Consider the following 26461-nt stretch of genomic DNA (forward strand, 5'->3'; position numbering starts at 1 on the left):
AAACCCATCTCTTCATACACACAGGAATAGTAGTTGAACTCAAGGGGCTTTTAGGAGCCAGGAGGCATTTGCAGCATCTTCCGTGGCTATCCTAAAAACCTATCAGGAGGTACACTGAAGAATCATGCATTGTGTACTTTACATCAGTGATTTTTAAAATAAAGATGTATCTAAGGCTTTGCCTCCTACCAGAATTACTGTAGCCAGGGGCTTCCTTCCTCTTCTCTTACTCTAGGGTCCACAGACTAAATCTGCAAAATCTCCAGGGCAAGGCCAGCTAGGACCTCTGCTCGGACAGCCCCAGCCAAGGCCACCTCCACAAGGTAAGATGGGGCAGCCACTGAGAAACACTGTATCAATGAAACTGAAATGCAGTGCAGAGGACTGTGAGGTGTCTCAGTGATAAGAACACATTCTGTGCGAGCATGACAACATGAGTTCAAATCCCCATCACACAAGTAACAAGCTGGACATAGCCAAACATGTCTGTATTTACAACACTGGGGGAAGGGAGGGACAGGCAGTTCCTGGGAACTGGCTGACCAGTTAGTTTAGCTCAATAAGAGATGCTGTCCAAAGCAGTGGTTCTCAACCCCTCTGGGGTTGCATGTCAGATATCCTGCATATCAGACACATACATTATGAATCATAATAGTAGCAAAATTACGGCTATAAAGTAGCAACAAAAAGAATTTTGTGGTTGGGTGGTCACCGAACCCTGAGGAACTAGATTAAGGGGTGGCAGCATCAGGAAGGTCGAGAGCCACTGGTCTAGAGGGAGTAAGGTAGGAAGCAAGAGAGGAAGACACTCAGTGTCCTCTGACCTCCACGTGTACACACATACACAGAGCAGCTAACTAATTAAATCAATAACAGTGGGTTGCTGGAGACAGTCTAGCCCAGTGGCTCTCAACCTTCCAGATGCAGCAACCCTTTAATACAGTTCCTCCTGTTGTGTTAACTCTCAACCATGAAATTATGATCTGAGTTTTCTGATGGTCTTGAGCGATCCCTGTGAAAAGGTTGCTCCCCCCCCGCAAGGGGCTATGATCCATGAGAACTGCTGGTATAGACAATCCATTCCTAATGCTTTATCCTTACTATTTATATATACTCCCTCCGTCTGCATGATGAGGACCCCAGGAGGGATGCTGTCCTCCTGAGGTCAGGGAAAGGAGTTGGGAAAAGAGAACAGAAGGATTGCTAAGCATTTAACATGTCAGCCCCTGTTCTGGGGCCACTCCCTTCTGCACTGGAATTCATCCTCCCAGCCGCTCTGCAGAGGAAGTGTTAGCATTTCCCTCCCCCAAGTAGGAAGTTGAAGCTTTGCCCAGGAAGGCACGATGAGAAGATGGCAGGTTTGCCAGCCTGGACTTTCAAACCTTCTGGGAAATGTTATTTCTAGCCACTAGTGATGCCTGGGCATACATTTGTGAGCCAACCAGCTAGAGTGAGAAAGAGAAAAGAAACTCAGAACATTATACCCTCGGCTGCTGACATTCTTCCTCAAAACCATCCCTGCACTACTCCAAAAGAGCCACCGCTTGTTAGCGGGTGGATACAGGATGGACCTCGAGAGGAGGGGGAATCGGGAGAAAAGCTAAAGACCTCCTGGAGGAAGGTCGGGTGTGGAGGGTCTCCCACACACAGGCTCAAGAGGAGCACTGCAAGCATGTCTCTTGCAGCAGACCAGGGTGCCCAGCCCTGCTGCTCTGGGCCAGCTGGGGCTTCAGAGCGACTTGGCCTGGAGATGCCAAAGCGGAGGTTCTCCATCAACAGAAGGAAGGCATCTCCACCCTGTCCTGAGCTTGCTAGTCACTTCTATTAAAGTGACAGTTTTGTTTGGAGCACCAGATGGCTGCCTCTTCCACAGCTCTAGGAAACACAGCTCCCTCCTCCTTCCCTCCCTTCCTTCATCCCTTTCAGCTTTCTCTCTCTTCTTCCGGTAAAAGCAACTTTTTTTCTGTAGTAATTGTCTCAGAGGCGTGCTGCCTCTGTCTGCTAACCACACAATCTAGACCTAGAGTGTTTTTCGGCCTCAGAGACCTGCTGCTGAATAAACCCACCCTTTCTAGCTCTTTCTGAACTCTGGCTGGCTAATTCAACTCAGCTGTTTTGGCTCAAACTCCTCTCCGAGCTGACTGATTCAATCTGGCTTCTCTTGGCTTCTCCTGAGTTGCTCTGCTTGGGCCTCATACCAACTTTAGAACATGTTCTAATCTTCTGGCTTCTTTTCCCTCTCTGACTCATTCTGTCATCACCTGTGTCTGACTTGTTCTCTCTTCAGTCTGTCTCTTTTAAACTCTCCCGGTAAACTGTTCCTCGCCCCCTTCTCTCTCTTCCCTGCTCTTCCTGAGGTAACCTCTCTTTGCTTGTGAGAGTGGGCCTATCCTGTTCTGTCAAATCTTCCTCTGATTCATCACTTTGTCTGCCATTCAGCTAGACTTCACTTTCAAACATGGGTGCTTCCTTCTACAAACTAACTTTACCTTCATGTTTGGGATTAAAGGTGTATATTAAGGGGAATTAAAGGCGTTCTATAAAGCTGAGACACACCACAACTAGAAATAGGTTTTTCCAGTAAACGTACAATTTTGGGGTTCACAGTGTGAACAAATAGCCTACGACATTTTCCTTCTTTCCCCATCACTTATTTAACACAACCCTCCAGATTAACTTCCTTTTTCATATAAATGAAGTTTCATGTGCTGCACCCCCAACATACTCCAAATGTATATACAGTAATCAAAATTCTATTTAACCATGGACTAAAATACCAATTAGGTGGCACTTTAATTCTCAATATCTGTGAGCAAATAGTCTTCTCCGAATATAACAAACAAGGCATGCATGATGAGTCACACCTGTGATCCCAGCACACAAGAAGCTGAGCTAAGAGAATTGCTGTGAGTTTGAGGTCAGCCTGGGCCACCAGTGAGTGCAATGCCAGGCCAGCCTGGGCTACAGTGTGAGATCAAAAGAGAGTGGGAGGCTGAGGAGACAGCTTACCGGGTGAGGGTACCCCTTAAGAGCATGAGGACACGACTTTGATCCTTAGTGCCCACATTTCAAACCACCTGGGTGTGGCAGTGGCTTTTAATCCCAGAGCTGGAGAGGTGAGGACTGAGGGAATCTTGGGAGCGAATTTGCCAACTAGTCTACTTGGGAGAGTTTCAGTCTTTAAAAGGGACAAAGGTTGACCTGTAACCTCCATAGACAGGTCTGTTTTCTCTCTCTCTCTCTCTCTCTCTCTCTCTCTCTCTCTCTCTCTCTCTCTCTCTCTCCCCTCTCTCTCCCCCCCTCTCCCTCTCCCTCCCTTTCTCCCCCTCCCCTCCCCCTCCTTCTCTCTCTCTCCCCTCCCCCCTCTCTCTCCCCCTCTCCCTCCCTTTCTCCCCCTCCCCTCCCCCTCCTTCTCTCTCTCCCTTCCCCTCCCCCTCTCTCTCCCCTTCCTTTTCTCCCCCTCCCCTCCCCCTCCTTCTCTCTCTCTCTCTCTCTCTCTCTCTCTCTCTCTCTCTCTCTCTCTCTCTCTCACACACACACACACACACAGGGATAGGGGCAGGAGGCAGGAGATTGGCGGATAATAACATACCCAACACTGTGTTCATACTAGAAGCCAGACTTGGCCTCCCCATTTATTTCTGAGTCTTTCTCCCAAAAATGTATTTTATTCTCTCTAGTGACAAGTCTTCACAGCTTGAAAAGCTCAGATTCCTTTTACAATAAAGGATAGCAATGGTAATTGTGTGGACAGAAACCCGCTATCCCCACACAGGGTTCGCCCACCCACTTCCCTTGTCTATGCCACACCCACTGTCCGCCCCAGGGAAATCAGGAAGAATTTAACAAAGGGAAACTGCAGAAGTCTTCCGTGGTGTTGGTCATCTTCCCCTCACAAGAAAATACCCAAAACCAACTTAAAAAGAAGAGCTATGTTTGAGCTCCTGTTTCAGAGGTCCAGTCACATGGCCCTGTGTTTGGGACCAGTGATGACACGGTATTCACAGCAGTGGAAACATGTCCTAAAGGAAGAAAGTTTACTCATGGAAACAGAGACACAGGGCTTCGGCCCCATCTCCCTTGCAAGGACATGTGTCCAGTGACCTAACTTCCATTAAGCCTTGGCCCTTCTACTTTATCCCCGAGAGAGACACAAACAGGGAGAGATGAAGCCTCTCACACATAGAACTTTAGGGGCCTTTAAAACACAAACTAAAGCAAACCCTGTTGTGTTAGAATTGCAGACAGACCACGCCAGGCCAATGCAGTTCCACGTGAGAGAGGTTTATTGTGGGGGGAGGGAACAGAGGGAGTGTCGGAGACAAGGGAGAAAAGAGAGAAAGGGGGGCAAAGGTCAAGAAGGGTGCCTTTTATTTAGGCTGTGATGTAACCGCTCGCAGGTAGAGGTGAGGAGTGGGCCAGGTGGACTCTGGAACTCTGGGAATGTATGGCGATTGCCATGGCAACAGATGCATGCGGGTCCCAGTTGCGTACGGGTGACGTCACTGTCATCGCTGGATTCGGAGGCGGTTCCTGACTGTAAAGCCAGTTCTTGATGCCAACAAACCCTGTATAGTGAACAGTCAGTCCAGTTGGTCTCACCACCTTTCGGGTTTAGCTAAGTGATAATGCCCCATCAGAGCTCAAGCTCCGCTGGGACGATGGAAGAAATAACCGCTTCCAAGTCTGTAGGATAATGCCGACGGCCATTAGAAAGGGATCCCGCAAAGGGGTGGTACTTGGAGGACCACTGCTCTTCATGGCTGCCATTCGCAACCTTTCTGACACATGTAGCCTTCTGACCTGACAATGCCATACTTACAATGGTACCAAACTGTATTCACTGCCCTACTTAGAGCCCCAAGCCCTGTCCCCTCCTTTCCCTCTCTGGCCAGGATCGACTCTTTAAAAACTACTCTTGAATGGCAGTCCTTCAAAAGACAGAGAGCTAGTGTGTTCTGATCCTCTCTCTAGCCCAGAGGAAAAGCATGCTCGATAAAAGATTATTTTCAGAAACATGTGGCTAAACACTATGTTAAGTGAGTTGAAAAATAATCAATTTAAAACTAATTAAGGTAATTGGAGGAAACGCTCAGTGAATTAACATTCAGACCAAAAATAGCAAGGCTAATTTTGAAACATTTTCACCAATTTCTATAAAAACAGAATCACATTCTGAACTTGTTTTGAACTTACTTTCAAACTCAGTGAGTCTGGTTTAAAATAAACTTCATATTTTTAGGATCAATTCTGTGTTAGGAAAAAAACATATAATATTATGATCAAATAAAAAATACTAAGTTTTTTGCTTTGCCAGAAAGCTGTAAGAAATAGCCAAAGTACCTCTTGATGGATCCCAGTGGTAATAGTTAATGAGCTATTGAAACAGTACACAGATTTTCCAAGATAGTTTCAACCCAGAAGTGGGGCAGGAAGCTTAAGATGAAAGGGAAAAAAATGTTTTGTTTGACCTGCACTGGGTTGAGACAACAAAAATGTAGTCCACATACAAAACTCATAAAACTTTTACTTAAATATCTGGATTTTTTTTTCTTAAGTCTCCCACTATCCTACTCCTGGCCAATGTTTAGCCTCTCTAGAAAGCACAGATGTTCTAGAAACACCCAACAAGCTTTCCTACCCAGCATGCCATGGTGATTAGTAGAAGATTTCCCATGGTCACAAAGGGACTTACCATTTGTCCCTGACCCTGCGCTCCCCTTCTGCATCTCCACGGAGAGCAGAATCCATTTGTATTTTCCCTACATTTATTCTTGAGGAAGAGAACGAGAACTGTCTTACACCAAGTGGGAAATAAGTCTTGGTATTTGAGATAGTGTCTCACTGTGAACACGGACTGGACTGACACTCACTGTATAGCCAATGCTAGCCTCAAGCTTTCCACAGTCCTCCTGCCTCAGCTTCCTAAGTGCTGGAATTACAGGGGAGTTACTACACTGGACTCTATATACCTTCCTGATTACCTCTTCCTTTTCGCAGTAGGATTTCCTTCATCCCTATTACATACAAACCTTACCTATGACCTCTTTACAGTCACATGGAGGGTTAAGGTGTCAACATTTGAATTTAAGGAGACATGTTTCTGTCTATAACACCATCCCAGTCCCTATCCTGACCCAATGGCCTCACGAATCCATCTGCACACTGGATTGTGAGACCCAACTGTCTCATGCACAACTTTCTACTGTTTCTCTGCTACATGGCTCTATACAGTAATGCTAAAATGAAAAACAAACCCGGGCTATCTTTTTTTCTTTTCTTTTCTTTTCTTTTTTTCGGAGCTGGGGACCAAACCCAGGGCCTTGCGCTTGCTAGGCAAGCGCTCTACCACTGAGCTAAATCCCCAACCCCCGGGCTATCTTTTAAGCTGCCTCTTCTCTGTTTAGTGGTGTACCCTTGGCACATACCGTTGACAGATCAGTTAAAGGTGTCCTGTCACAGGTGACAATCATCCCAGACTCCGTTCTCTAGATGCTTTCTTGTGGCTATTTGTTTTGACACGGGGTCTTATGTTGCCCAGGCTGGCCTTGAATTCTGTGCATGATCAGTGATGACTTTGAACTCCTGATCTTCTGCATCTGCGTTCTGAATACTGGGATTACTGGCATGTCCCACCATGCCTAACCATGCGGAGAACCAATAATAAGACTTTGTGCTTACTAGACAAACACTACCAACTGAACTATGTCCCCAGCCATTACATGTTTCTTGACATTCCTAACCACCTCCCTGTGATCTGGATATAAGCAACATGTTTATATAAACATGTGTTAAGTGGTGTAACAGCCACATTTATTCCAAAAATAAACTGACCTTTAACTCTTTCTTCGTCCTGCAGGGGGCCCTCGTCAGGCTCAGTCTCCTCAGCCTCCCAGATCTAGAAGTCCATCCCAGCAGAGGCTCTCCCCACAAGGTCAGCAGCCTGTGAGTCCCCAGTCAGGATCCCCACAGCAGCAAAGGTCACCAGGTTCTCCACAGCTATCCCGGGCATCTGGCGGCAGTTCTCCAAACCAGGCCTCCAAGCCAACTGCCAGTCTCAGTTCACATACCCGGCCTCCTGTGCAGGGACGCAGCACCTCCCAGCAGGGTGAAGAACCCCAAAAGACAGCATCACCTCACCCCCACCTCAAGTAAGTATTTGAGGGTCTGAATGGGCATAGTGTAGAGTTGGAATATGCCCAAAGATGAGCTGACTCGGGGACCCAACAAGGCCTTGCTTAGGACTCAAATGGGGAAAGTAGACTGATAGGGTGGCATTTTGTGTCACAGGGATCAGCAGTTTGAGAGTACAGATTAGGCCCCACCATGCCCTCATAATCTCTAGATCAGTCATCACTTGCTGTGTAAGAAACAAACCCAAATTTATGCAGCTGAAGAAAAGCAGCTTTCTGGTTCTAATTTCCTTTCTGTTGCTGTGATAAAGTATTTCAAAAAAAAAAAAACTTTTTTAGAGGATCTGGAGGGAGAGCTCAGTAGGTAAGAACACTGGTTAAGAGCACTCTTCCAAGTTGTGGGAGGACTGAAGGCCCAGAAGTAGATGGGAACACCACAGGAAGGCTAGCAGTCAAGAGACCTGGACTCCTGGGAGCTCTCGGAATCTGAGCCACCAACCAAAGAACATACATGGGCTGCCCCCCCTCCTTGCCCCTCTCCCCCACATATGTGTAGCACACGGGCAGCTTAGTCTTCCTGACTGCCCTGTCTGGCCTCAGTGGTAAAGGATGTGCCTAGGTCCCACCCTTTCAGAGGAGAAGAGGGGGGTCGGGGAAGGTACTAGGTGAGGGAGGGACCAGGAGGAGGAACATTTGGAATATAAACAAATAAATTAATTTTTAATAAGCATTCTTCCAGAGGACCGGGGCTCAGTTCCCAGCACCCACATGGTGGCTAACAACCATCTGTAACTACATTTCTAGGAGATCCGACACCCTCTCCTGGCCTCCACGAACACTACATGCATCCAACACCCTCTCCGGGCCTCTTTGAGCACTACATGCATGTGATGCACACAGTTCAATGAAGGCAAACCATATATGTTCATAAAATACAAATAAAAGCTTTAAAAAATAATTTCCTAAATGACTTAGAAGTAGGGGGGATCTGCTTTAGCTTCCAGGTCACAGTTCATCATTGAGAGACATCAGGAAAGAAGCTTGAACAGGGACTTGAAGTAGGAACTAATAAAGAGTGCTACATGCAAACCTGTTCACTGACCCATGCTTAGCTAGCTAGCTCTCTCACAGAGCCCAAAACCATCTGTCTGGGGAATGATGCTGCTTACAGAGGCTGGACCCTCCTGCATCAACCAACAAGCCAGGCGCTTCTCCACAGACATGCTCATGGACACCTCTGATCTGACAAACCCTCAACGGAGGCAAGGGACCTAGAACAGGAACTGCCTGATTTCTCAACTAATTCTGGGAACTCTGAGGAAAGAACTGCAGCCCGCCGGGTCTGGCCCGCTGTGGCTGGCATGGCCCCACAAAACAGTGCAGCCTGGGATAGGGGAAAGCATTTAAGTAGTGCGTGCTTCATACTTCTTGCTAGAAAGAATATCCAAACCAAATGCTTTTCTCTAGGAACCCCAATCTCTATACCTAAGAAAATGAGGGCACTACCATATACCTTGCTAGTCCAAGGCTAACATCGTGTACACGCTGTGATGCCTGATTTCTGGTCTCACCATCCTTTAATGACCCTGCTCGGCCAGCAGGCTTCAGAGCCAGCCCCAGACTCATTACCTTGGGAGTTCAAGCCTTGACCATCCCAAACTTCTTGCTTTCTGTTTCAGCAAATCTCAGTCCCTGACTAACAGCCTCAGCACGTCAGATACCTCCCATCGAGGAACCCCAAGTGAAGATGAGGCCAAGGCTGAGACAATCCGCAACCTGAGGAAGTCCTTTGCCAGCCTCTTCTCCGACTAGCCTCTATCCAGGCTGGAGGACAGGAGGGCAAGAAGACTCAGTGACTGGAGCCCTGTCTGGTTCCCTCCTTCTCAGCCTTGGTTCCTGATGGAAATATGCTTCCTAAATACATCTGTCCCAGGAACTGGTGATCTACATTCCCACCTCCTTGACCATGACATTCTAATGCTGTCTGACTGAGCGGTAGCCTTGAGAGCCCCTAGGTTCCTCAACACGGACCTTCTAGACAGACAAGGCATCACTACATCCACCATACGCTTGCTCCCTGCCGCCGGTACCACGTGAGATGTCTGTGTGGCTTGTTTTTGCAGTCTTATTAGTATTTTGCTTGCCTTTGGGCTGAGGCCCCCTTCTAAGCTGTGACTCACCTCCATCAAATGCATACTTTATAGTCGGACCTCAGCAACACAAGAGGCAATTATTTTTTAATGGTGTTTTTGCAAACAGAAAAAGGGAAGCCCAGCCTGGGAGCCCACTATGCACCCAAAGCAAACTCGTGCCATCGTTACTGGGAGTAGGCTGGCAAAGGCCCCATCACAGCTGGCCCTCATGATGACCTTGATGCAACAGAAAGAAGCTAGACCCTATGCAACATGTGGGACCTTTCAGAACAGAGGGAAACCCACAGAGCCAACAGCAGGAATCCAGAAGACAGAGCCTGTGTTCCCTGGGGAGAGGGTTACAGGATGATTGTGCTTGTCTGACCTCACACAGAAAGAGAATGTGGATGGCTCCCTGTCACAGGATCAGAAGACACAGTGATGGTTCAGCATTTTACCTGCTCTGAAAAAAGGAGTCAGTAGGCCACTCAATTTACAGTGGAGAAGCCTTCAAAAGCAGTGTGTGTGTTTTTTTTCTTTAGGAGACCTTGAAGCCTTTTGGAATTTCTTCCAGAAAAAGTTCCACTCCAACCTTGTTTCAGTGTTGCCATGATGACTACAATGGTTTGCTGCAGAGCTAGGCAGAATGGTCCTAATTCCCTTTCCAGTGGCCATTCCCCTGCACTAGACGGCCTCCCAGGATCACATCACCAAGTACCTGGTGCTAGAAACATTGTAGGTGCCAGAAGCAGCCTCTTGGTCCAACCCAAGACATCAGAACAGAGCAATGTTTCTCAGTACAGCCGTGGCCACATAAGGTGTGCCCTCCCTGCACTGTGTGAGGGAGGGAAGTTATTAACTGAAGCAGCTTCTGGTTATACCTGAGTTCTGCATCTGAGGCTTCCTTGAATCTCCAGAAGCACAGAAGCAGTCACTATAAGGAGTCTCATTCAGCAACTCAGGCTGGCATAGAATATATTATGTAGCCCACGAAAGTCTCAAACTCACAGTAATTCTCCTGTTTTCTTAAGTCTCCCAAGTGCTGAGATTACATTTACGAACCGCCACACCCAGCAAGTAATTACTTTTTGGTCAGCTCAGCCCAGACGAGTGGCAGAGACAAAGGTAGAGACCCTCTCCTGCCTTGGTTCACTTAGAACCCTGTATTTCTGCAGAATGCACCTCCAGGCTGGTTTCCAGCAGGGATCGGCTCAATATCAAAAGTGGTAGCTTTGCCACTGACTGCTAGAGATCCAGTTAGCCATCAAGGTCATCCTCTTTCTCCTTCCCTCTTCCCTCTTTCAAGATGAAGCGGTATTGAGAGCAAGCGTACTAGAGTTACTGCAGAAGCTCTCCTTTGGCCTCTCTTCCCATATCCTTGGTTAGAGTGGTAAGTAGCAACTGTGACATAAGATCACGTAGGTTCAGTGGCCACTGAGGCCATAGTTTGGAGCTGGAGATGCAGGGTTTAGGCCTAACTGGAAATGACCAGAATCAACAGCAAATTGGCTGTGGTATGAAGTGAGGAGTGAACTGCTGAAGGCCTAGAAGCCCTCCCAGTACCAAGAAGATTGCAAACTTCCATGACTTCAGTGTGAGGACAGTCCGTGAGCATGCTTGCCCACATCTCCCCAACTCAACTGCTCTTCTATCCCAGGATGAGCATGGCAGAGGCTTCCAGAATGCTTCTTTAGGCTAATGGGGTGGCCCAGCATGTGGTGAGGCACATGGCACAACTGTCAGTGCATTCTCCTAGACACATCCGCTCTCTGGTAAGGGAAGAGGTCTTGAGGCCAGCATCCACAAGTCATGCTTTAGGTGGGTTATCCAAATAAGAAAAGCGATCAGTCTGTGAGTTCAAGAATGTTGCTTCTTCCTCCTGCCCTTCCCCTACTCTTAGTTCTTGCACCTTGCTCTAGAACCTCTGAAGAAAGATATAGGTGAGGCAGAAGGAAGGAAGTGTGGGAGGTAAGATTTGAAATATCAAAAGTAGTCTGTGAAGTGAGTTCTACAGAAGAGGATGTGGACTTTAATGCCTGGCTAATGACCCGAATGAGTACGTTAGTACATAACATCTTAAAGCCCCATTACCTCATTTCAGACTGTAGTCCTCGTTCTAGGGAGTTCCTGGTATTTGCTTCAATAACACACTGCTTCCCCACCAGACCTTGAGAAGCCAGGCCTCCCTCACTCATGAGGCACATGTGCAGGGAAATCAGAAGCTCCTGACACTGATAGTTGAAGTTGCTCCTTTAGGAACAACTTTCTACAGAAAGCTCTGCCCCAGTCAGTAAGATCAAGCAGAGACAGAGATAGGCAGGCAGACAGGCAGGCAGGCAGGCAGGCAGGCAGGCAGGCAGGCAGGCAGGCAGGCAGGCAGGCAGGCAGGCAGACAGACAGACAGACAGACAGACAGACAGACAGACAGAGACACAGAGGGACAGGGGGTGGGGGGCAATGGACAGATGGATGCAGGGACAAGAAACCTTGCATTCTGGAAAAGGATGAGAGGTATCACAGAACGCCATGCATTGAGTGGTCAAGAACACAGGTGGCAGTCATTACTTTACAGCAGTTTCAACCTAGTCTCAATACTAAAACAGCTCCTGACACAGTGGAGTAAAAACCAGCAGCAGGAAGTTTCTCAAATGTGGGTCATGGCCCTGGACTACTTATAAAGGCCCAGGAAACTTTGCTTCAGAGCACTGAACTGTGAACTTGCAGTTAGAAGGCTCAGAGCCTGCAGCTTGATCAGCCCGCTGAGATTCAATCTGAAGCAGAGCTTCAATCACCAGCCTTGCTGAGGACCCACTCCTTTGATGGGCAGAACCAGTGGCTCCATAAATGACCTTGTGGCCAAAATATTCTCACATTCTGCCCTTAAAAACATCTCAGCAATCAATGACATCCCTCCAGGATCCCAATGACAGTAGCACAAATGTCTTTCACAATCTTAATCAGGCCAGGCATCCTGATTTTTATAACCATGCAAGGACGTCTAGATTGATGATGTAACACTAGACTATAGCCAGCACTTTTAATTTCCAACTGCCTGGGAATGAAACAGAAGCCAAGAATATAAATACAGGTCCCATGGAGCTCACACATCCCTCCAGTGGATCGTTTTTCCCATAGGCTAGTCCATGTTGCTCCTGAAACTTTAACCTTCAATAACTGTGACATTCAGAGGTGGGAAGGGCAAAGGAACAGGGTAGGGCCGTTGTAAATGGAACCTGAAAGGTTTTATTTATTGGGTTCTGCCCTTTTACACAATCTTGACCCAAGCAAGAGCATTTTCTTTCCAAGCTGACCTAGTGAAGCTGAGACACAACAAAGACCTATTCAATTTGTACACAACGACCAGGGACTCCAAACACGACCCCAAAGAATATCTCAAAGCAGTCAGAGCAGGCTTCCTCCAGACCTGTCCTGTGATCAGACGGTGCTGGATGGACTCTGGCTGGTGGAGAATCAACTTTCCAGGCATAGAATACCCACATCATTTCTCTTTCCCCAAGGCTTCCAGACTGCTGCATCCCCTCTAGCATGCAGTTGGTCTACTCCCCGAGTATCAGGTGTGGCAATTCTTCAGACTCATTTAAATAAAAAAACACAAACCAAACCTCCATGTAACTGGGTAGCCACTGCCCGCAGGAAGTTCTCATGTGAATAGGCGTAAAAGCAGCACCAGCAAGACGAGCTTCCTGGGCACCTGGGACGTGGCACAGGAGATTGGAGCAGCTGCTCAGCGGCAGCTAGGTATTCAGGACTCTTCTGAGGTTGCTCCCCTAGAAAATTAGGAAGTAAATGACACATATATGACAGATCAAGACTGGAGAACGGATGGTTTCCTAAGCCTCTATCAGTTGGAGTCACCTGGAGTTAAACCAACAGAAATATCAGTAAAAAGAGAAAATAGAAAAACCGCTCCCAGACCCAGGAAAGGAAGCAGCCCTCGACATGAGAGCCTTGCACACTGTACTGATCAAACATGGCTTGGCTTTGTAAACAAGGCCCCAGGACGGCGAGCACCAGCTCCCAAGGGCAGGCCAATCTCGTCTGCTTTGTTCAGCTTCATAAAATAGCTTGGTGGTTCATTTTGTGTATTCAGAAGTGGTGAACGGCTGCAGGTTAGTCACAGGCACTGGTTAAGCCAGCCTTGCACATACAAGTGGTAACATAATTATCACCAGGACCGCCATTCTCTTCAAGAGAGCTTGCATATGTATCTCTAGGTTCCTCATCCCAGAGCCAAGCCGGCTGATAGAATTAACCTGGTGTCAGACGCTGTCCTAGACCAGTAGCTGATTAAACTGTTTTATATTTAGACTTTAACAGGAGGCAGCACTTTGGGCCTGACTGAAGACAAAGGGGAAGGCTGGGTGACAAGCAAGCCAAATGGGTCCATTTAGGAGCATAAAGGACACAAGCTCTTTTGTGTTGTTCCCACAAGGCATGAGCCCAGATTGATAAAACATGCACACCCAGGCTTCATATTCAGATCTAACTGGCAGACCTAGAGAAGAGAACAAAAGCACCCAAAGGTTTTTTCATCAAGTCTCGGGGTTAACACTTTTTATACCCAATGCTTTTACTTTGGAATATCAGAAACAAGTGCTAACACCTCACGTGGGGTTTCCAGTAGAGGAAACAAGAAGTCAAATCAAATGAAATCTTTAGAACCTGGAGAGTTCAGTCAGAGTTTGCAGTACAAGACCTACATTTGATTCTGAGAACCCACGTTGACAAGCTAGGCATGGCGGTGAACATTTGTAATCTCAACACTGGGAACAGAGAGATAGGTAGAGTCCAACAGCTCACTGGCTAGTCGGCCTATCAGAGTTCCTCCAGGCCAAGGGAGACACATGTGCACACACAGCTTTGCATTTGCCTAGCACACTGCAATACCCTTATCCATATTTACGTAGCCCTGCCAGCATTGGAGCACAGCAGAGCACCCGTCCAGCTCTTCTCCAAGGCTCAAATAGGAAGAGCACAGACCTTGGAACCAACTCTGAACACAGGAAGGGAGGGGAATATCCAACTCCGCCAGTTAGGAATTTCAGAGATATGTATGAAGCAATGGCCTCAGCAACTGAGAAGAACTAGAAGAAAAAAAGCTACAGAATTCGAGGAGTCACAAGTTGGAAAAGGTTCCTCCCAAGACTGAATTACCAGCCATGTCAAATGGGTATTTTGCACTTATAGTGGTTAAGGGGAGGAAAATCAAGATCCTATTACCAAAAAGTAACTACTGGAGAATGTAGGGGCTGAGAAAGATGTGAGGCTACTGCAACCCAGTGCACTGGGGCTGGACCACTGTCAAGTGCTTGCCGTGGGCTTCTAGGCTGTCCTGCTCCCGTTACAGTGCATGGAGGTGACGTCACAAAGCCATGCAGTGACAAGCTGCTGCCAAGCCATGATTCCACTCATTATGCTATTAGCAATACACAAAAGCTCAAACACCCAGTGACAAGGACGCACGACTCTCTAAGCTTCTCAAAATAAAATGAGCTGCTAGTCAAGAGGAAATGCTTTGAGGACACTTTAATACAGGTTGTTGAGAGGTGCCTAAGTCTAGGTTTAGAGCACTCTGCCACTATCTTAAACTCAAGACTTGCAACATCTGCCAGTTAAGCCCAGTGAGGCTGGACACCAGCACCATCAGGACCTCCCAGGGCCCATTTGGAAATGACTTATGTTCTGAAAACTTGTATTTGGTGCTCTGGTCATCACTGTTTCCCACGCCTACTTGTGCGCACGCGCACACTACATGGGGCAACCTAACATTCAGCCACAAGAACATGTTCTGAAATACAATCTAGATCAATCAAAACTTCAGGGTGACCCCTTTAGCCACACCTGAATGAAGCCTATGGCATTCGGTGGACATTAAGACTGTCCTGTAGAGCATAGAAACATAATGTTAAAGGTCATATAGCCTCGAGCCTCTAGAATATCAACTTTCTTCACTGTGATGCAAAGACTCACAATACATGTAGCAAACCCTCAGTACACAGTCCGCACACAGGACTCAGTATCTCTGCAGCACATATGCCAAGCCATTTCCTAATATGCAAACGTGTTTAGAACAGGAAGACGCTGGCACTGTCCCTATTTCCTGCAGATGCTAACAGCGTTTTCCCCTGTGCGGCAGCAGTTGCAGCTTGAATGTGTCACTACAGCATGTTCCAATAGTTATTTATATTAAGTCATTTGTGTTTGGGCTTTCTCTTGTTGTAGAATGAATAAATGTTGAATTTTGAGTATTTTAATTCTTAAAAGTATGACAACCTCCCAGCAAAATGGGGCTGTCCTTGAATAAGCACCTCACCTGACAGCACATAAAGAACGCTGCTAAAACTGTCTTTGATACCAAAACACAAGGGGGAAACCAATCATAGGAGGTAATGTTGTCTCCATCAACCCAATGGCCTTCGGAGCCCTTGAAGTTCCTCACAGAACCCAGAAAAGCTGCTAAGAAAGGAATGGGTTGGGCTCACTCTGAGTTCACACAAACCAGTTCAGCTTTTATATCATGATATAGCTGAGCTTTCACCTGACTGAGCACCACTGATAAAACAGACACTTCCTGTGATCAACCACCTCTTCACACTGAAAGCACCCAGATAATTTTCAAATATACAAATTAACAGTGTGACTAAGGTTTTTCTACTAAATATAACCTTAACAAAAGTAAAGTCCGACATGCAATTTTTACTTTTATTAACATAACACAGAACATTGTCAGTACCACAATCTCCATCCCAGAGGGGAATCCAGAGTGGAGAGACCAGCAGTCACCTAACCCCTCTTTGGGCAACCTTGTCCTTGGTGCCCACAGAACCAGAACTGAGAGCAGAGATCAGCATCTACGTTTCCATGAAGTCTCCAAATCGGTCACAGGTATGGTAGCCGGTTGTCAGCTGACCGACCCCTGCCGGGTCTGAAGGGAAATCTGTTGTTGGGGCTAGCTCTTCCTGGTAAGAGGGAGTTAGATCCTGGAAGTGGGCCAACAGGATCAAAACGTGGTCTGACTGGACGGAACTGGCTAGGAGGCTCCCCAGGCCTTGGGATGAGTGAGGTGACTGGGTCCCCAACACTAGGCAATATTGGCCTCTCATCATATTCACCACCAATGATTCCTGGAGGAAGCAGCGTGGTGGGAAGGTAGGGCCTGGGGTAGACGGGAATGGGGCAGAATGGGATAGGGTGGACTGACGGTAGGTACATCACATGCCGCATCCTCTGGGCTTCTTTTCTTTGGATGTGCTTCTTTCTGTACAACTGCAGATAGATAAAAACAGGAGAGAGTGGGAGACAAGACATGGTGAGCGGTGGAGGTCATCCCAAGCTCTACTCTGCTTCACTGCTTACATACAGTCCCTCTGTATTTTTCTTTCTCAGTCTATGCAAACAAGGCAGATACATAGTAGAATGGTTGCCAGTCTCTACCACATGAAGCGCTCTGACTCCAGATGCAGTGCCAATGAGCACTTCAGTGCTACAGAGTGACAGTCTAATCTGAGGTATCAGGAAGCCCAAAGAAGGGAAAACTCAGTGGCATATATTTTTAAGAATGAAATCTAGCACTCCATGGCCAACACAGATTTAGGTGAGCCTTCTGAACATGCAATTTAAGGATTTGCTGACAACATCATGCTATATATAGCAATCAGGTACTACAGGCAATTTCTTGCTTTTCACCCCTAGTGGCTTTCAATTTAAAGCATACACAAGTGACGACTTTAAAGGGCAGGACAGAGATTCAAGAACAAGACTGCATTCTGCAAGCAGTTCAGACTTTCATTTAGCTATTTGTTCTTTAGTCCTTCATCCAGAGTTTTCCTCAGGCCTATCAGTGATTTTTACAGTCACAGTCTACAAATAAAACCATGTATCTTATTCTTTTCATGTAGTATGCTAACAGATTTAACTTCCCAAAAACAAGATTTTCACAATATAGTATGCTAACAGATTTAGATTACCCAAACACAAGATTTTTGTGTAAAAAAATGAAAAATGTATTGACTTTTCTTTGAAAACAAGGACTAAGCCTAAAATTGAAGACATTTTCTTTACCAATATTTAACAATAAATTTAATTATAATTGACTTTATCATATCACACTAAAAGTAAAATGAAACCTTTCATTCTTGACTTACTAGTTATTTCAGTCATAAACATTAGTCTTCATATTTAAAAATACCTACTTCTTTCCAATCTGTGTCAGGACCTCTGATAGTACTGTCTGAAAAAGTAAGACAGAAAATAAATTATTACAAACCACTTCATGCACCCAATATCAAACAGTGCAGACGCGGGGCATCTGTGTGCACACACTGGGCACCGTTACTTCTACAGTTAGTCAAGCGGTGGTCTGGTCTTCACGACCACATGTACTCCCTGACCATAAGCAGTGCCCTCAGGACACTGTGGGGCAGCATGCGTCTTCTGCCCCAGGCTCATGAAGCTGTGCCAGCTGCTGCTAAGCCACGTGGTGAGTTACACTGGCCTGGCCTAACAGCTCCTCTTAACTCTCTGGATTATAGCTACATTCATCCTGAAGTCAGACTGAGCAGACTGTCCTCTATAGGTGAGTTACCAAGAGTCTGAGCACACAAAGAACTACTATGAGTGTACTTAGAATATATGAAATGAGGAAAGATTCAATCGACTTCAGTCTAATGAGTTTAGGAAAAAGCTGACCATGTCTTCTCTACAAATTATTAACTAGCTTTGAACTTAGTGAAAGCTCTAGCCCAGTGGTCCTCAATCTATGGGTCATGACCCCTTGGGGAGTTGAACAACCCTTTCACAGGGGTCCCCTAAGACCATTGGAAAGCATAGATATTTATCTTATGACTCAGTGTAGCACAATGACAGTTATAAAGTAGCAAAAAAATAATTTATGAGGTGGGTTACCACAACGTAAGGAACTGTGTTGAAGGATTGCAACATTAGGAAGGTTGAGAACCACTGTTCTAGCCCCATACAATTTTTACACAAAGCAGCTTACACTAAGGAGCTGTGTGACCCACAGTTAGAAATGAAGCACAGAGTAAAGGCATTTACATGCAGAGATGAAGGGCATGTGCTCCCCCGTATGACTCTATACTTCAGTCTGCTCTTTCTTGTCAGCTATTCCATGGACGTTGATCACTGTGTCTTTTTTTAAATTACTCGTCTTTAAGGCACGTTATTACTCGGAACACAGGCTAACTTAAGAATTACAGCACCCTTCCTGCTTCAGCCTCCCACATGCTGGGATTACAGGCAGACGCCATTCCTAGTTTATGCAATGCTGAAGAGGGAACCAGGACTCCATATATGCTAGGCGAGCGCTCTAGCCACATCCCAGACCTGTCCTTTCTTTGTAACTATGACTGTACCACACTGTAACCTACTATCACAAAGTCACACTTTAAGTTTGGGATGTAAGAACAAAAAGGAAGGCTCAAGGTCACTCTCACTTCCTAAAGAACAACCACCCAATTTTAAGACTAAATGACTCCATGATATTCTATTAAAGTGGAGTCTACCCAGAGGTAGTACGTTAACAGCGTGTTCACTAGAATGTTTCTGACAGGAAACGCACAGACAGTACGTGCAGCTCAGTAAGTGCCTACTTCAGATGGCTCACTCCTATTTTCTATGGAGTTTTGTTGCTCTTTGCCTGTTTTATAAACCGACCCATCAAGTCCATTTCATGGCCCACCCTACAGTTTAAACACCAGCTTCAAAGACACCAGAATGTCAGCACTGGTGGAGAGCAGCGCACAGTCAGTCTCCTTTGGCCCTGATCTGGAAACTGTGGTGCACAGGTCTAGCATCTCACGACTGCTGCTGTGACCACCCAGTCGCAACAGTGACCACCGCAAACAGGGCACCAGAGCAGCATACCAATGGTGACACTGGTCCAGTAAGGCAGTGGGCAGATGTGCAACTCATTTAAGTCAGAGGCTGAAAATGCTCTCTGGTCTTCTATTTTATATCCTGACACAATAGCTTATTGCGACAAGGATGTATTGCAGAAAATATGAAGAGTGCCCAGATAGTGCTGTGGCATCAGGAAGCCTAGAGCTTCTTTACTCAAAAGCCACTCATAACGAACTGCAGAACAAAATAAAACAGCAAGGGAAAAACTATACGTATAAACTTTAGCCAGCTGACTAACACCATGGCAACCACAGCAAGAGCCTGTTCTTCTCCCATCAACATGTAAATCACCTCGAAAATCCCGCAGATACAAGCACCTCCACAGCAGTGGGTCATTTGATGCAATGAGGAGGTCATGGCAGACTGCAGACAGAGCCAGGACGGAATGAACATCCAGAAGTCGGAAGATGCGTAGTTTCAGCTCCAGTGGAAGGACAACCAGCCCAAACACATCTGGGAGGTTCAGCACTGGATGGGAAAAACAGCAACAGGAGTTACTGAGTAAAGAGCATCATTAAAAGCTGACACCGCTTCTCTCTGAAAAGGTGACGCCGGGTCTTGACTATCAGCTTCCGCTGTAACTGTACTTTGAACTACTACCCTCGAGCGTCACTTGACGTGCTCTCTGCAACACACTGGATCTCAGCACTTCTTCTGAGAATCAGCCCATGGCTGGGCTGACATGGACGTTCCCGATGCAGGTCACTCCGCCAAAGCAAACCCACACGCACATGCATATGACTAGAAATAAGTGCCTCACCATGACACAAATGAGAGAAACCAGACTTGTAAAGGATCTTCTGAAAAACATAAAGCTTGCTGAATAACAATTTCATCATCCATAAATTATATATAGTAAAATCTACCTTCAAAGTTACTAATATTCAACATCACCAATGTAGAAATATCTCGTGCCCAATAAATGTTGCTTCCAAACAGCGGGAACAGTCGAGCTGCAGAGAGGGCTCAGCAGTCAAGAGCACTGAGCTCCAGAGCACCCAGGTCTATTCCCTGCACCTCATGGGGACCACCACCATCCCTCACTTCATTTTCAGGGTTCCACCTGCTCTCTTCTGACCTCGGCCAGCGCTGTAAGCACACATGGAACACATACCTGCAAGCAAATTACTCATACACACAAGTGTGTGGGTTTGTGGTTTTTTTTAATTTTTAGGATGCATTTTTAAAAACAATGATGACTTAGCAGATAAAGGTGCCTGTCATTAAGGCTGACCTGGGCTCAATTCCCTGGGATTATGTAATGCAAAAAAGAACCAATTCTTGCAGTTGTCCTCTGACCTCTGTCCTGTATGGTGACTTAAATGCAGCTGTGAGCACGTGTCCACATACGCGCGCGCACACACACACACACACACACACACACACACACACACACACAAATAAATAAATAAATGTAATAGGAAATTTAAGGAAAAACACTCATTTTACATGTTATATATACTGTTGTTTACTGATCTGGCCTATTATGGGCCAGAAAATGAGAATGCAAAACTGATCAAGACACATTCCTTACCTTCAAGTCACAGCCTTTCATTGAAAAGAAATCATGTCAACTATTAAGGTATAGTGCAAAACCTGCCATGGAGACCAGGTGTGGCAGGGAAGCTGAGCCAGGAAGATCACAAATTCAAGGCAAAGTCTGGGCTACATAACAAGTCAGAGGCCTCCCTGGGCTACACTGTAGATAAGGAAACAATGAAAAATGTTCTGGATAAATGTACAAAGAAAAAAGGGGTAATGCTTAGAGAATACTGCAGTAATTTAAAAGCAGAATTTCAGTAGAAGGGAGAAAGACAAGTCAGATCTCAGAGTTAATGTGAACACTGAGCTCTGGCCATCCTTTCAGTCACTCGACAATAACAATTTATCCTATCTCCTCACCTTGTCGTGTGAAAGCCAGAAGAGGGTACACCAGCTGGTCTTTGAAGAGACGAGAGAGCTTCTTAAGATCTTTGTACACTTTAGCTGCACTTTCCCCTAGAGTGTTTTTACAAAGTAGAAGTCAAAACCAAATAGAAAAACCTGGAGTGGCATCTGTCTTCCAGTTCTGCTAAACAAAATCCAAGTGTTAAATATTCAAGAGTAAATCCTACACTGGAAGGGAAACCAAAATCCTTAAAAGAGGAGGCACATCCTTCCGCTCTGAACCAATGCCCTGAGCAGACATTGAGTGCTGGTTTTGTACCCACTCCCCACAGCACCCAGAGGAAGCCGGACTCCCAGTTCCTCTAACATGTCCAGGATCACGGGTGAGGAGGCCACAAAACTGGCTCAAAATGGGGAGTATATTGGACACCCCACGATCCAGGGACACAGTAACCCTCACCCAGACAGGGGCACAGGTTCCTTTCAGTCTGAACCAGTGCCCTAGCAGACCTTGGGCGCTGGCTTTACACCCACTCCTACAACACCCAGAGGAAGCCCAACTCCCAGGTGCTCTAACATGCTCAGAATCAGAGGTGCTCTGAAACACCCAGGATCACAGGATCACAGAGGAAGCTGGACTCCTAGGAGATCAGACACACTCAGGATCCCAGGATCCCAGAATCATAGGATCACAGTGGCAGCTGGACTCTGAGGAATTCTGACACAACCAGGATCACAAGAAGGAAAGGCTGCAGTCAGAGACAGCAAGGGCAGGTAACACTAGAGATAACCAGATGGCAAGAGGCAAGTACAAGAACATAAGCAACAGAGACCAAGGCTGCATGGCGTCATCAGAACCCAGTTCTCCCACTATAGCAAGTTCTGAATACCCCAACACACCAGAAAAACAAGATTTAGATTTAAAATCATATCTCATGATGATGATAGAAGACTTTAAGAAGGACATAACTAACTCCCTTAAAGAATACAGAAAAACACAGGTTAAGAGGTACAAGCCCTTAAACAGGAAACACAAAAATTCCTTCAAGAATTACAGGAAAACACAACCATACAGGTGAAGGAATTGAACAAAACCATCCAGAAGCTAAAAATGGAAATAGAAACAATAAAGAAATCACAAAGGGAGACAACGTTGGAGATAGGAAAGAGATCAGGAGTCATAGATGCAAGCAAGCATTACCAACAGAATAAGAGATAGAAGAAGATACCATAGAAAACATTGACACAACAGTCAAAGAAAATACAAAAACCCAAAAAAACTCCTAGCCAAAACATCCAGGAAGTCAAAATTCCCAAATTAAAGGACCAGTAAATATCTTCAACAAAATGATAGAAGAAAACCTCCCTAACCTAAAAAAAAGAAATGGCCATGAACATACAAGAAGCATACAGAACCCAAATAGACTGGACCAGAAAAGAAAATTCCTCCCATCACAAAAAACATCAAATGCACAAAACAAAGAAAGAATATTAAAAGTAACATATAAAGGCAGACTATCAGAACTACACCAGACTCCTCAACAAAGACTACGAAAGCTAGAAGATTCTGAGCAGAAGTCATGAAGACCCTAAGAGAACACAAATGCCAGCCCAGGCTATTATACCCAGCAAAACTCTCAATTAATATAGATGGAGAAAACAAGATATTCCATGACAAAACCAAATTCACACAGTATCTTCACACAAATCCAGCCCTACAAAGGATATAATAAATAAACAACTCCAACACAAGAAAGGAAACTACACCCCAGAAAAAGCAAGAAAGTAATCTTTCAACAAGTCTAAAAGAAGATAGCCACACAAACATAAATTCCACCTCTAACAACAAAAATAATAGAAAGCAACAATCACCTTTCCTTAATACCTCTTAACACCAATGGACTCAATTCCCAAATAAAGACATAGACTGATTGGATATGTAAACAGGACCCAGCATTTTGTTGCCTTCAGGAAACACACCTCAGTAACAAAGACATACTACCTCAGAACCAAAGGCTGAAAAATTTTTTTCCAAGCAAATGGACCAGAGAAACAAGCCGGAGTTGCCATTCTAATATCAAAATAAAATTAACTTTCAACCAAAATTCATCAAAAAATATAAGGATGGACACTTCATATTCATCAAAGGAAAAATCCACCAAGATAAACTCTCAATCCTAAATGCCAGGGCACCTACATTCATAAAAGAAACCTTACTAAAGCTCAAATCACACATTGCACCTCACACAATAATAGTAGGAGATTTCAACACCCCACTCTCATCAATGGACAGATCATGGAAACAGAAATTAAACAGAGACATAGAGAAACTAACAGAAGTTATGACCCAAATGGGTGTAACAGATATTTATAGAACATTTCATCCTAAAACAAAAGGATATACCTTCTTCCCAGCACTTCATGATACCTTCTCCAAAAATGACCATAAAATCAGTCACAAAACAGGCCTCAAAAGATACACAGATACAGGAAGATAGAAACAATCTCATGCATCCTGTCAGATCACCACGGACTAAGACTGGTCTTCAATAACAAAAAAAAAAAAATGATAGAAAGCCCACATATACATGGAAGTTGAACAATGCTCTATTCAATGATAACTTGGTCAAGGAAGAAATAAAGAAAGAAATGAAAGACTTTTTAGAATTTAATGAAAGTGAAGGCACAACATACACAAACTTATGGGACACAATGAAAGCAATGCTAAAAGGAAAACTCATAGCTCTGAGTGCCTCCAAAAAGAAACTGGAAAGAGCACAGACTAGGAGCTGTCAAGTAAACCTGAAAGCTCTAGAACAAAAAGAAGCAAATACATCCAAGAGGAGTAGACAGCAGGAAATAATCAAACTCAGGGCTAAAATCAACCAAGTAGAAACAAAACAAAAACAAACAAACAAAACTACACAAAGAATCAACAAATCAGGAACTGGTTCTTTGAGAAAATCAACAAGATAGACAAACCCTTAGCCAGACTAATCGAAGGGCACAGATAGTGTATCCAAATTAACAAAATCAGAAATGAAAAGGGAGACATAACAACAGAAAACTGAGGAAATTCAAAAAATCAGATCCTTCTACAAAAGTCTATACTCAACAAAACTGGAAAATCTGGATGAAATGGACAATTTTCCAGACAGATACCAGGGACCAAAATTAAATCAGGATCAGATAAACCATCTAAATAGTTCCATAACCCCTAAAGAAATAGAAGCAGTCATTAAAGGTCTCCCAACCAAAAAAGCCCAGGATCAGATGGGTTTAGTTCAGAATTCTATCAGACCTTCAAAGAAGACCTAATACCAATACTCTTCAAACTATTCTACAAAATAGAAACAGAGGAAACACTACCCAAGTCATTATATGAGGCCACAATTACACTTAAACCTAAAACACACAAAGACCCAACAAAGAGAACTTCGAACCAATTTTCCTTATGAATATTAATGCAAAAATACTCAATAAAATTCTCGCAAACCGAATCCAAGAACACATCAAAACAATCATCCATTATGATCAAGTAGGCTTCATCCCAGGGATACAGGGATGGGTTCAATATACAGAAATCCATCAACGTAATCCACTATATAAACAAACTCAAAGAAAAAAAAGCCACAGATGACAAAACTCAAAGAAAAAAAACACAGATGACAAAATTCAACATCCTTTCATGATAAAAGTCTTGGAAAGATCAGGAAATGGCTTATGCTCTAAGATCAAGAATCGACAAATGGGACTTCATAAAACTGCAAAGCTTCTGTAAGGCAAAGGACAATGTCAATGGGACAAAACAGCAACCAACAAATTGGGAAAAGATCTTTATCAATCCTACATCTCATAGTGGGGTAATATCAAATATATACAAAGAACTCAAGAAGTTAGACTCCAGAGAATCAAATAACCCTATTAAGAAATGGGAAACAGAGCTAAACAAAGAATTCTCAGGTGAGGAATACCAAATAGCTGAGAAGCACCTAAAGAAATGTTCAACATTCTTCATCAGGGAAATGCAAATAACAACAACTCTGAGATTCCACCTCACACCAGTCAGAATGGCTAAGATCAAAAACTCAGGTGACAGCAAATGCTGGCTCCTCCGTTTTTGATGGGACTGCAAGCTGTTACAACCACTCTGGAAATCAGTCTGAAGGTTCCTCAGAAAACTAAACATAGACATACCTGAGGGCCCAGCTTTACCATTCCTGGGCATTTACCCAAAAGATGCTCCAACATATAACAAGGACACGTACTCCACTATGTTCATAGCAGCCTAATTTATAATAGCCAGAAGCTGGAAAGAACCCAGATGTCCTTCAACAGAGGAATGGATACAGAAAATGTGGTACATCTACACAAAATAGTACTCAGCTATTAAAACCAATGACTGCATGAAATTCTTAGGCAAATAAATGGAACTAGAAAATATCCTGAGTGAGGTAGCCCAATCGCAAAAGAACACACATGGTATACACTCACTGATAATTGAATATTAGCCCAAGATACAATTCACAAACCACAGGAAGCTCAAGAAGAAGGAAGACCAAAATGTGGATGTTTCAGACCTTCTTAGAAGGGGAACAAAAATACTCACAAGAGGAAATATGGAGACAATGTGTGGAGCAGAGACTGAAGGAAAGGCCATCCAGAGACTCCCCCACCTGGCAGATCCATCCCATATACAGTCTCCAAACCCAGACAATATTGCTGATGCCAAAAGTGCATGCTGACAGGAGCCTGATATAGCTGTCTCCCAGACGCTCGCAGCCAACCACTGAACTGAGAACAGGGTCCCCAATGGAGGAGTTAGCAAAAGGACTGAAGTAGCTGAAGGGGTTTGCAAACCCCTAAGAACAACAACAATATCAACCAACCAGACCTCCCAGAGCTCCCAAGGACTAAACCACCAAACGAAGAGTACACATGGGGGGACCCATGGCCCAGCCGCAGGTATAGCAGAGGATGGCCTTGTCAGGCATCATTGGGAAGAGAGAGGCCCTTGGTCCTGTCAAGGCTAGATGCCCCAGCGTAGGGGAATGCTGGGGCAGGAAGGTTTGGGGGAGTCAGTGGGTGGGTGAGGGAGCACCCTCATAGAAGCAGGGGGAGATGGGATGGAATAGTGGGTTCCTGGAGGGGAAACCAGGAAAGGGGATAACATTTAAAATGTAAATTTTTAAAAATCCAATAAAATAAAAAAAATAATAAAAATGTTCAACATTCTTAGCCATCAGGGAAATGTAAGTCAAAACTTCTTTGATAATCCATCTTAAACCTGTCAGAAGGGCTAAGATCAGTAACACTAGTGACAGCTCACTAGTGTGGAGCAAGGAGAACACTCCTCCATGACCGTGGGAG

General features: G+C 45.0%; 2 protein-coding genes across 16 annotated transcripts in view; one reads left to right on the forward strand and one right to left on the reverse strand.

Moving 5' to 3' along the window:
- Syn3 (synapsin III) overlaps positions 1-15534 on the forward strand; it is a 448670-nt gene extending 433136 nt beyond the window's left edge. For all 4 annotated transcript variants that reach the window (XM_087555990.1, XM_087555992.1, XM_087555991.1 and 1 more), the window contains 3 exon segments: positions 236-323; positions 6860-7151; positions 8813-15534. In XM_087555990.1, coding sequence (XP_087412116.1) covers positions 236-323; positions 6860-7151; positions 8813-8945 — 513 coding nt within the window. In that variant the 3' untranslated portion in view covers positions 8946-15534.
- Positions 15535-15974: 440 nt separating this feature from the next.
- The window catches only part of Fbxo7 (F-box protein 7), a 28303-nt gene continuing 17816 nt past the window's right edge, over positions 15975-26461 (reverse strand). For all 12 annotated transcript variants that reach the window (XM_087558462.1, XM_087558454.1, XM_087558455.1 and 9 more), the window contains 4 exons: positions 21107-21202; positions 19496-19672; positions 17479-17516; positions 15975-16552 (listed from right to left, as the gene is read on the reverse strand). In XM_087558462.1, the coding sequence (XP_087414588.1) occupies positions 16166-16552; positions 17479-17516; positions 19496-19672; positions 21107-21202 (698 nt within the window). In that variant the 3' untranslated portion in view covers positions 15975-16165. The remainder of the gene's footprint in view (positions 16553-17478; positions 17517-19495; positions 19673-21106; positions 21203-26461) is intronic.

Source organism: Rattus norvegicus, chromosome 7 (assembly GCF_021556685.1).
Source record: "Rattus norvegicus strain SHRSP/BbbUtx chromosome 7, alternate assembly SHRSP_T2T, whole genome shotgun sequence".
NCBI classification, from domain to species: Eukaryota; Metazoa; Chordata; class Mammalia; order Rodentia; family Muridae; genus Rattus; species Rattus norvegicus.